The sequence below is a fragment of the Mytilus edulis genome, chromosome 14 (genome assembly GCF_963676685.1).
Source record: "Mytilus edulis chromosome 14, xbMytEdul2.2, whole genome shotgun sequence".
NCBI lineage: Eukaryota > Metazoa > Mollusca > Bivalvia > Mytilida > Mytilidae > Mytilus > Mytilus edulis.
Genome location: NC_092357.1, coordinates 60,729,176 through 60,741,349, shown reverse-complemented (window position 1 = coordinate 60,741,349; position 12,174 = coordinate 60,729,176). Strand labels below are relative to the sequence as shown.

Below are 12,174 nucleotides of genomic sequence, written 5' to 3'. Positions count from 1 at the left end.
AAAAAACTTAACAATTTAACATTGCACTTTTATTACTATGGAAACAGTTTTATAAAATGACAAGAAATTAAGTTAAAATTTGACAAATACTCAAATATTTATCACATTATTTGATATATTTAACATTATTTGTTATATTTAACAATAAATCTAACATTTCATAAAGCAGGCATCGTCTTTTACAAGGGAAAGACACCACCGTAATGATTCTAGAAAAAAACATGGCTGCTAAATAATTAATTAACCTTGGCAGTTGCATTATTTTTAGAGTCATCAAGCAAGCATCATTTTTACAGGGGAAATACACAGCCATAATAATTCATGGCTACTGAAAAATTAAACTTTGCATTAAGAGTTGCTTATAAATATATCATTTTGTTCATTTATATTTCACCCTCCTATAAGCCAGGGAAATTTAACACTGAACATGAATATTACTTTACTTATAAGAAAAGTACTTGAGTGGGACAATTGGGCAAATATAAAACCATCTCATATCTATTGAAAATACATTACAGCACTATTGTAGAATTGCACACCATTTTCGCTGATTTGCACCACATTTCACAATCAATAACAAAATCAAGAAGCAAAATTTGCTGAAAGCAATAATATTAAATAACTGACAAAACTATGTTACTGGTTTTACAAAAGATAATTAATTCCCTATTCTGAGGGTTGTTCGAAAATTTATAGGGTGGGGATAAGTAGCACTTAAAATAATCACAAATGGGTGGTCATAATTTTCTTAGAATTTAATAATTATTATTAATTGAAATTTATAAGTAATGATGGTCTTAAAAAAGCCTCCCATGCGTATAATTCTGGAACAGTCCTTACATAAAGACTAGCACTTTATGATAATGTCAAATTTGTTCTTTTCAATATGAATGCTGAATTTTCATACTCAGCTTCATTTCAGGATAAAAGTATTACACCGAGTACTAATGGTCTTAAAAAAGCCTCCCATACCCCAATGCGTATAATTCTGGAACAGGCCTTACACAAAGACTAGCACTTTAAATATCTAATATGTTCTGTTGAATATGAATGCTGAACTCTCGGACTCTGCTTCATTTTAGGATAAAATTGATCATAAACTGAGTCTCTAGTCTAGTAGACTATTATGTCTCTCTTCTCTATCTGTTGGTGGGGGCTGGTCTGGCATTGTGGACCTTGTTCCTGCAGTAAGATATCCAGCCACACTTGGTCCTGTAGGGCCTAAAAAGATAGAAAGAATTTATCACAAATGTTTTCCACTTAATGGTTTAACACAATACTTGGTCTTCTTGAACCTACAAAAGAACCCAAGTATTTCATAATTTTTTTATGCTGTTTCACTGTTTTATCTCATTACCTATAAGGCATGTCTCAACTGTAATTTTCAGTATCATGCATCATAGAGAACTTTTGTCTACAAGTACTTATATATTTTTAACTTTTTATTGCTCATATCAAACATGATAGCTGTTCATTTTAAGAATATTTCATAACCATTTTGAAATCATCATTTCATTTCAGAATAGAGAAGGTGGGATAACATATAACATTGAAGAAAGATTCTTATATATTTATAAACATGTTAATATCATTTACAAAGGTGTTGATAAATAGCTACTAGCAGCTCATGAAAGGTATAGTACAATCTTCAATTTACTATAATAAAATTGAGAATGGAAATAATAAAATTGAGAATGGAAATGGGGAATCTGCCAAAGAGACAACAACCCGACCATAGAGCAGACAACAGCAGAAGGTAACCAACAGGTCTTCAATGCAATGAGAAACTCTCACACCCTGAGGCATCCTTCAGCTGGCCCCTAAACAAGAATATTGAAAATACTTTAGTTCTTTCCTTCTATATAAAATTACAATATACATACATTTGGAGTATTCAGTTATTTTTAGAGCTAAAGCCAGAAGCAGCCTTAATTAATTTCTATAAGAAGGGCTGAAGATGAAAGTTCATGCAGTTACTAGAATAATACCAGAAGATGCGTTCTAAAGCTTTTTTATCATGCAGTTTAGTGTTTTCATTCAAAAAGAAAGGAGTAGGTCCGGTAAGGGGTGATTTTGGCCTCAAATTTCAGGTTCATCTAACGAAAGATTTTGGACACTTTTTAAGCACTTAAGTGTCTATTTCAATTGATTCAATTAGTTTATGTGAAAGATTTTAACTGATTTAGTCATTAAAAACGCTCCAATTAAAGCTTAAATATGAAAAATCTCTCAAATATGCCAAAAAACGTCACTTTTCAAATGTTTTTTGTCAAAAATGAAAGTGGCCGCATCTGTGTTCATCCTCAACCTTTATATATGTTATGTATTATCATCAAAATACAACTTAAATTTCATTTTTACGAATAAACACTAATGCAGCCACTTTCATTTGAGACGGAAACCGTCTAAAATTGAACTAAAATGCTAAAATTGTGAAGATTTCAGTAATTAAGCACGACTTAATGATGCTAGTACCCGATATATGTGCATTGCATTGTCAAAAACAGCCCATATTTATGTAGCAGAAGCATTCTACTTTCCAGTAAATAGCTAAAAGATTACATTTTTCACAATTTTGTAAAACTGCTATATTTTGGGGCCAAAAAGGGGTCTTACTAACCTACTCCTTTGAATAATGCAAGTCTTCTTTGTAACAATCTTCACAAGAGAATCAGGAAAATAATAATTGTACTTCATTCTATGATAGGCCAATGTAATATATATCTTTACTGACACAAATATAGATTATCTAGCTGCACATAGCTGAGGTATGTAAAAATATTTTGGAATTGGTAAAAAAAAGTGTTAAAAGTTGGTCAAAGCTTGAAATACATTGTACTATAAGATTCATTATTTTGGGGTAAAATCTCCTAAAGGTTAGTCTCACCTTTGCTAAGTAAACTGTATGACTTTCTCTTACAGACCCAAACTTAATCACTATTTAAGAAATAATTCATGGGGGATGGAATATATCATGATTTTACCACGGGTTGGCCCTTTATGACAAATATTTTACCCTGAGCGATAGCTTCTATTCTAACGTCGTCGTTCTATGACGTCGGGTATCTCATTCATAAAAAAGCATAAGACGTGGGAGTACAATCGGAACAGCCCAGGAAATATATTCATATTTTACCACGGGTGTGTACTCAAAGCGTTTGAAGGACGTCATGTTAGAATTACTATTTAGGGTCACAAGACTTGAAGCCATAAAAATTTGATTTATCATTTATCAACTCTTCAGCTTTTGTATAAGATTTGTATTTTTATAAATTTTGGGTTTGAACATTCCTGAAGAGGAATTTATTGTCAACATTAGCATCTGGTCGCTGTAAAATTTGTATCATTAATGATACTTATCATGCATATATATAGCTTTTATTTCTACATGCAAATTATGATTCTCTTTCCAACTGTATAGCATTCTATGCAATGTTAGTAAGTTATTCTGATTATATATGTCTAATTCAAAACACACACATACACAAATCAGTTTAATAGATTAACACACATGTATACAAAATCTTTCAACCATATACCCTTTCACCAAAAAGCACACACAGACAAACATCGATTCTTCTCTGAACCAACCCAAATACATTCACTTGCTAAAGATCAAACCAGATGCAGTCTTTCACATATAATTTATAATTCACTTTTACTTGCTGTGCCAAATGACAGATAATATATTTAATATAAGAGCTGCGTCAAATGAAATCGACCTTATGCAAATGAATATCAATACATCTGTTAACTGTATTTGGGTTGAAAAAATAATTATGGAAAGTAGGTAACTGTTTTTGAAAATTGAATTGTTTTAAGAACCCTACAAAACAAAAACCATCTTTTATTTTGTATTTGAATGTTTTGAAATTAATAGAAATCTTATTATATGCTTTTATACATATGCATTTATTCGTGATCATGCATAAGGTCGATCTCTATCCGACACGGCTCATAAGATGATTTTGAATATACAATGTACATGTCATTTAAAAAGAAATTTATAACAATTCTATATTTAATGTTTGAACTTTGTATTAAATTAAATTACAAATTAAATTATTACATCTGTCCATGCAGCCATAAAAATTCAAGCAAAACTATTGTACTCAGACTCAGATATCAACCAATCAAATTATAGGATTTGTTGTTTCGAGCACATAAAGATTTATTACTGAGGTCCCAACTTAATTATGTGATGATCAAAAATTTCAATCAATCAAATTTGTATAATTATGAGTCTAGTGCTTGATTTTCAGACATGATCTTATTTTTTACTTGTGTTGTTTTTTTTAAATGACTAAGGCCAAACAAACAATAATGTGAGTTTAATGTACCTCTACCTACCCTAATTTTTATTACCTAGCCTAAATTTTTTGGCCATTTTTGAAATAGCATGTGACGGGAAACATGTTATAATTTTTTGTTTGGCCAAACTTTAAATATATTTTTTCTGGTGAAACAGGTCAAAAATAGGATCCAGGAACAACTAAGATTTTTTCTATACAGATTGTATCTAAGGCAGAAACCATTTGATGTTTCCAGGTTTTGGTGAAAAAAATAATTTGTTTTGGACCCTGAGAAAAAAAAATTGTTTGTTTCACCCTCAGCTGCCACTAAATGTAATGCTAAAATTGAAAGAAAAAAATTGTTTTCGGTTTGTCGCTAAAAAAATAGATTGTTCTTCGCCAAAGGCGAAAAAAAAAGTTTGCACAGAAAAAAAAACCATAGCCCCCCCCCCCCCGAAAATCAAATGGTTGCTGCCTAAGAAGTAGTAGAATTATTTTTGGTTAGAAACAATTGAAAACACACAGCACTGCATGAAGTGAAGTATAAAAAATAGTAAACAGTTGTTTAGTAAACATATCCTGTGTATACACAAAGCAGCACACATGTAAAGTTAAGTGTGGAAAATTTACCTGCTTTTCCTTCTGTTAAAACAGAACAATAGAAAAGTTAAGTACATTTATTGTTTCTAAAGTCTCTTACAATAACAAGAAAATCATTTCTTGGTCCAAGGAACCAAATTCTTTTATCTATTTTTTTGCCTTGAAGTGACGGTCATGACATTTAACCTAGCATAAGTAATAATACTTAATAACATTATCCATATTCACTGAAACATGAACTATGAACCTTGTGATCTGCGTCATTTGGTCAGTACCTCAAAGATGTACATGCACTCCCAATGATACTCTTTCAACAAATGAGTGAAAATGAAACTAACATGAAATTTTCTCTATTTACAGTATCCACCCTTTTCATCTGACATCAGTATAGACTGGTGAATCTGAATATAAAGATTCTACCACTGCATCAAGTGTCATACGGTATTTATCCACTCGAGACATTTAAATTTTCAAATTAAAACGTGAGGCTCGCGTAAATATCGTATTACACGAGATTTGGTGGTGGAATCTGTTTCTCTAATGATTTTTAAACAATATGCAGACAAATTCAATACTTCTTTTCAAATGATCTGCAAAAAGATGTGTTCTTTCTATGTGACATCATCAGGCATGATCGTCTTTTTTCGTGCCGTCACAATAGGAAATTCAGAGGAAAGCAAGAAAATTTGACGTCATAATTGAATTTTGACCAATGAAGAACTGAGATTAAACTATCCAAACGTTGATTAAACAAGAATGTGTCCAAAGTACACGGATGCCCCACTCGCACTATCCTTTTCCATGTTCCATGGACCGTGAAATTGGGTAATTATTTAATTTGACATTAAAATTAGAAAGTTCATATCATAAGCAACAAGTGTACTAAGTTTCAAGTTGATTTGACTTCAGCTTCATCAAAAACTACCTTGACCAAAAACTTTAACCTGAAACTCCCACTTTCATTTTCTATGTTCAGTGGACCGTGAAATTGGGGTCAAAAGTCTAATTTGGCTTAAAAATTAGAAAGATCATATCATAAGCAACCAGTGTACTAAGTTTCAAGTTGATTGGACTTCAGCTTCATCAAAAACTACCTTGACCAAAAACTTTAACCTGAACGGACGAACGGAACCACAGACGGACGGACGGACGGACAAACGGAGCCACAGACCAGAAAACACAATGCCCCTCTACTATCGTAGGTGGGGCATAATAAAAATAATCAACATTTCTGGAAAGGAATAAATCGTGTAAGAATTAGAGAAACATAATTATACAATTTCTCACCTGTTAGGTAGCCTGCTATAGGTGTATCTGATATAAATAGGTCGTGTTTCTGATCCTTATAATCTCGCCATACGGTCGACTTTTCTAAAATACCAGTTATCTATAAATAAAAAATAAAACATTCTCACTTTTCAATTACTCCGACTCAAACATTCATACAAGTTAAATTTGAAAAATATAACAAAATGCTTTAAGGTTGATAGAATGAGGCTTAATTTTTGAAATAGTTATCAATTTATCTTACTTCCAAAAGTGTGGAACAGGATAAGTGGAAGAAATCATGAATACTGATAGGTTTTATCACTTGCTCTACTATTCTTAAATAAAAAATTTAGAATTTTACAACTGAAACTTTGTGTCCTTATGAAACACTTTTTATTACCTGTTCTCCATATAACAAACTTCTCTGCATGGCTTTCAGTGCTTTGACAATCTGAGCTTTATGAAAGGCCTATACTTTATTATCCTTACCTGTTCCCCATATAATAGACTTCTCTGCATGGCTTTCAGTGCTTTGACAATCTGAGCTTTTGTTGCTGAAGGATTATCTATAGCCTCTAGTCCTGCTTCAAGTAGTTTAAGCAAGAATGGAACTAAATCTGTTTTTAAAGCCTGAAAAATTTAAACAGTCAATATTTTATTTGGATTTTTTTGGTGATATTTTATTTTATGATAAGTTAATATCTTATTTCAAATAACATATCTTGATTCATTTCCTATCTAAAATTTCATTTAAAACCTTAAATAGAAATACATGAAATAAAATATGTGGTATGAGTGGCAATGAGACAATTCTTTGTCCAAGTCACAATGTGTATAAGTAAACACTTATATGCAGTTTTTATTATTATTTTTATTGATATAAATTTAACTTCACAGAGTTTATGATCTGTCACCACAAAAAAAAACCTGAATAATTATTTCCTAAATTGAAAGCATGAGTCATAAAATTCATACTTACTGAGGTGCATTTTTGTTTTTCATTTTTGATTATTATATATAAACAGAAAAATTAAGGCAAAATTCAAAGCATGCTATGATTAGTTGTTAGCACTATTACCTGTGAAACAAGTTCTTCTTCACCTTTATCAAACATTTTACCCAATGCCTCAGCTGCTAGGGCAATAGAATCTCTTCTAGCTTTCATACCAACTTTTAAAGCACCAATACATTCTATCTGTGCCATACTTCTTATACATATCTAAAACAATTGATATAAATGTTGTAACAACAACACATAAAAACAAACTATAACAAGAATGTGTTCAAGGATGCCCCACTCTCACTTTCAATTTCCATGTTCAGTGGACTGTGAAATTGGGGTCAATACTTTAATTTAGCATTAAAATTAGAGAGATCATATCATAGGGAACATGTGCACTTAGTTTCAAGTTGATTGAATTTCAAATTCATCAAAAACTTCCTAGACCAAAAACTTTAACCTGAACTTAGCACTATCATTTTCTATGTTCAGTGGACTGTGAAATTGGGGTCAATACTTTAATTTGGCATTAAAATTAGAGAGATCATATCATAGGGAACATGTGCACTTAGTTTCAAGTTGATTGAATTTCAAATTCATCAAAAACTTCCAAGACCAAAAACTTTAACCTGAAGCGGGACAGACAGATGACAGACAGACACATGAAAGGACGATAAGCCTGTAAACAATAATGCTTCTAGGTGGGGCATAAAAATCAACTGGCAAAACTCATCCCAACACTTAGCACTTAATCAAAGACACATGTACTGATCTAAGAGTCCTTTCAGTTACTAAAATCTAGCTCAAAGTCCAATTTCACTTGATAATAAGTCATATTCTCCAAGATCAAAATGTCAATCAATACACCTCCGAAGGATTTACTGTAAAGACTTCTAAAGCTTGTTTCCTGCTGAAAGGACTAATACAAAATTGGCCCAGAGAAGAAGATTCTGTAAAAGATCACAATGAAGGACGTCAAGTGATAAGAAAAGATCACATGACCTAAGAAATTACATCGACCTTCAATCTCTTATAAGTTGAAATGAAGCATAAGAATAAACAACTAAAATAAACTTGTTACCTTTTGATACACAAGTACCATTCTTTAGTAATTTACATTTTTTCATTTTAATATTCATGATAATCGGCAAGTAAGTTTTGGCTGTGTTATATCAAATTTAGTGGAGTTTCTAATTTAACGGTAATGTTTTACAATAACAAAATAAATATTTGAATGGCAGTCATGAAAATTGTGGACCTCAACTAAAAACTTACCTCATTATGAGCAAGCTGATGAGCCACTTGTATAGCTGAGCGTGGCACGGCATTGTTCCGATGAGACATGGCGGTGAACACTTTTGGAATGTAACCTAATTGTGGTAGCTGATCCAGCATTACAGGTTGTGAGGTAAACAAATAAACTATTGCTGTTGTCACTGTTTCCAATACTTCTCCCTATAAAGTATTTCAAACAAAAATCATATTATCTCCCTTAGATGAACAGAAGATAAATATAGTAATGCTGTGAATTCACTATTATTTGTGGGATACCAATTTTCGTGGATTTTGTGGATAATGGCGAACAACTAATTTAAATGTTTCACGAATTTCAAACTTTCTATAAGATTGTATGCAGACTTTTGTCAAAACCACCAATTCAAATATCTTTGAAAATGCAAGTTTTCCTGAATCCACGAAAATTGGTACCTACTGAAATAATTGAATCCACAATATATGACAGTTTCATTCATAACTTTAATAAGTTTACTTCATATAACTTTGAAAGGACATCCTCATAAGAGGTACTTTTTTTTAGTGTAAACTCAAATAAAATCCATTAATGACATAACACTGTGGATTCATTGAGGAAAGTAAATGCTTTTATTTTATCAATTTAAAAAAAAGATTTAAAATTTTGTAGATAATTTTAAAACATGTGAAACTTGGAACTAAATTTTTTCTTACATCTGCATTTTGCATTTTTGTTAGCTCCGCCCATTTCTCCATCAACTCCGTTAAAAATTCCTTTGGTTTCCGTAACACCCATCCAGGGTTGGCTATAAACAATCGGAGGAAGACGCCACCTATAGTTAACTCCCCTGCTACATCGGTATAAACTACGGCAAAATCTTCTCGTAGACTCCATCGGGAATCTGGATTCTCTCGCTGAGCTTTAAAATGACTGAAAAATAGAAATAAAGCATCTTTTAAAATATAGATTTCTATTAAAAGTATTGCAACATACATTTCAACCTGTTATTTTGACTTTGCATTCTTTTCATTCATTGTACTGCATTTCTTTGTTAATTTTTTGGGTATGCAATTAAGATTTTTAAGATGGCAACTGTTTATTATTATAGTGGCATGATAAATGAATAAATCAAAACAACTGCCTGATGGAAATGCTATACAAATGTTATTCTCTATATCTCCATAAAGGGGTAGGTTCACAAAGTGCTTGTAAGCAGTGGTAGTTGATTCAAAACAATTCATGACAATGGGAGATAACTCCATTTTTTAAAGATTACTTTAACAATGATATCATTTATATTTTCAAATCAGATATTAGATTCCTGGACCTTGCAAAAGTAACGTTTTCTTGACAGGTGGTAACATCATTTTGTGACTTGAATATCTGAGCATATATTACATTGATAAGTTTCTGCAAATGTTCATAGATAGGATGTATAGAATGTTATAATCATTGGACTATATTTTGTGTATCAAAAAGGTAGTGATAAGCCTTGGAAAATTTAGATATCAAGTCAGTGACATAGGGTTTTGATTACATTTCAAGCAATCTTTACCTAAAAATGAGCCTTTAGATTTTACCATGCTAAAACTTGCAAGCATTTTCATATTTCTATTTTCAAAGGTGAAACCTACACCCCTTAGGCACTTAACATAGATATACATACTTATTTTTCAATTTTTTCACAACATCTGACACTTTATCCCTAGATTCCTCATTCCAGATTAATTCAGGGTTTTCATGAGTTCCTTCATACATATGAACACTAGCCTCAGGCGAGTCTCTCATGGCATCCATGAATATCGGAGGAAGAAATTTGGACAACACTATACGGACCTTTGGTCCAACAAGTTTATCTGATAACATTTTTGATAAAAGTTCGGCAGTCTTTTCGCGCACATTTGGATTTGTTGAATTACAAAATAAATCTAATAAATATATCACAGCTCCTGTAAAACAAAGAAAACCGTTGGTAAGAAATAGCATCAGTTCATTTATTAAAGTATTTTCATTTTTTTTTACCTCACTATTTTTCGTGTATTGGACATAAAATTCAAAACTAAAAATTTTAAAATCTTACTCTAAAAATGACCCCAAAAAACATCAAGTCTATTTTTGAAGATAAAAAAACGTTTCCAGTGGATGAAAAAACATGCAAGAAAAATAAAATAGTTGTTGAGAGATATCATTAGTTAATTGAGAAATAAGTTTGTAAATACCAAGTTCTATTGTTTTTTTTCTCAATATTTTGTACATAAATTAGGCTGTCAGTTTTCTTGCTGACTATGCTGTATGAATTCTGCTCATTGTTAGATGCCTTACAGTGACCTATAATTGTTAATTTCTGTGTTTTTTTGTGGTGAGTTGTCTCATTGGCAAGTATAACACATCTTCTTATTTTAATATCTATGCTCATTTTAACAAGGGTAGCCATTATATTTGTCAATATCTTTATAAAGAGCATAAATGGTAGTGGATTCTCATACAAAATTGTAAAGACGTGCTGTAGCTTTTTTTAGTTTTATAGCTTAATATATATATTTTATACAGGTACAATGTAACCATTGAGTCATTTTGATCATTAAAACGATTTCATTTTCCTGAATAGCCTACTATTTTCCTAAAACGGTAAACTTTGATGACTATCTTCAGCAAGATCAAATTATTTTCCAGAACTATTAACAGTAAAGAATATTTGTTGCCAAAACTGCCTGCATTTTAACACTAGATTTTCCATATCAATCTGTATTGTATCTACATAAGAACCTTAAAATTACATTAGCACTGTGTCTGAGCATTGAACAGACATTTCAGAAATATTCTTAACCCGTTAATAACTATTATTTGTTGTCATATCAAACTTTTTTCATTTTTATTATTACAAACCTTTTGCCATAGCTTCTTTCACTATCTTTGTATTGGACATTAAAGCAAATAAACTTTCTAGGGTTAGTAATCGACCTGAAACAAAATAAAAATGTATTTTCACAACTTCCTGTAGTACAATATTTACAAGTAGAAAACAAAGAAAAACCATTTTCATACTTACATTTTCCCTAAAATAAATTTTAAGGCTTAAATAAAATATTGTTTGTTTGCAGTTTACCGACCGACCCTTGAAAATCCTCCTGACTGTGAAAATTTTATTGCTTTATATTTGAAGAAATTTTTTTAAATACTTCTATTGACGCGATCCGGAACTTTGGGTCCTTTCCGGAAATGATTTAAAGTCTGGGTCAATTACGCATTTCAAGTTCGGTTTTTCTTAGCTTCCCGTCAAGCGTTCATGTGACCATTTAATAATAAAGCACATGGTGTTTACAGGTATCCATGAAGTCACGGAGGAGTACTTTACGCTGTCGTCTCGTGTCAATTTTAAGACAAATAACAAACAAAAAAGTTTATTAGTAAACTGTTTATACAGATTCAGGCACATGAAATAATGTGTGATGATATCATTGACGATGATGCAGCGGATATTCATAACTGACACGATAACCATTCTGTCTCAAACAAATCGGGACTGGGGTACAGAATCTGTGGAGCCTGACTTTATGGAACCAATTTCAGTGGTTAAATAATTCGAAAGCAGCTTGAAGTATGGTATATTTTCTACAAATCGTTGTGAAGATGACAAAGATGAAACCACTCCTCCGTGACTTAAATCTTCATGGATATCTGTAAACACGCCTGTACGGAGGAAGGGCTCATTTGAAATGTTAATGGATATAGATCATGCCAAATCAATAAGAAGCAACCCT

At 31.6% G+C, this 12,174-nt stretch overlaps 1 protein-coding gene across 3 annotated transcripts in view; it reads right to left on the bottom strand.

The window, feature by feature from the left end:
• Positions 1 to 756: 756 nt before the first annotated feature.
• The window catches only part of LOC139502765 (dnaJ homolog subfamily C member 13-like), a 100,352-nt gene continuing 88,934 nt past the window's right edge, over positions 757 to 12,174 (bottom strand). For 2 of the 3 annotated variants that reach the window (XM_071292343.1, XM_071292344.1), the window contains 9 exons: positions 11,300 to 11,374; positions 10,080 to 10,362; positions 9,127 to 9,343; positions 8,437 to 8,616; positions 7,240 to 7,380; positions 6,651 to 6,791; positions 6,180 to 6,279; positions 4,923 to 4,934; positions 1,083 to 1,221 (listed from right to left, as the gene is read on the bottom strand). In XM_071292343.1, coding sequence (XP_071148444.1) covers positions 1,109 to 1,221; positions 4,923 to 4,934; positions 6,180 to 6,279; positions 6,651 to 6,791; positions 7,240 to 7,380; positions 8,437 to 8,616; positions 9,127 to 9,343; positions 10,080 to 10,362; positions 11,300 to 11,374 — 1,262 coding nt within the window. In that variant the 3' untranslated portion in view covers positions 1,083 to 1,108. Of the gene's footprint in view, positions 1,222 to 4,922; positions 4,935 to 6,179; positions 6,280 to 6,650; positions 6,792 to 7,239; positions 7,381 to 8,436; positions 8,617 to 9,126; positions 9,344 to 10,079; positions 10,363 to 11,299; positions 11,375 to 12,174 lie in introns of all 3 variants that reach the window. The other variant, XM_071292345.1, reaches the window with a different exon arrangement.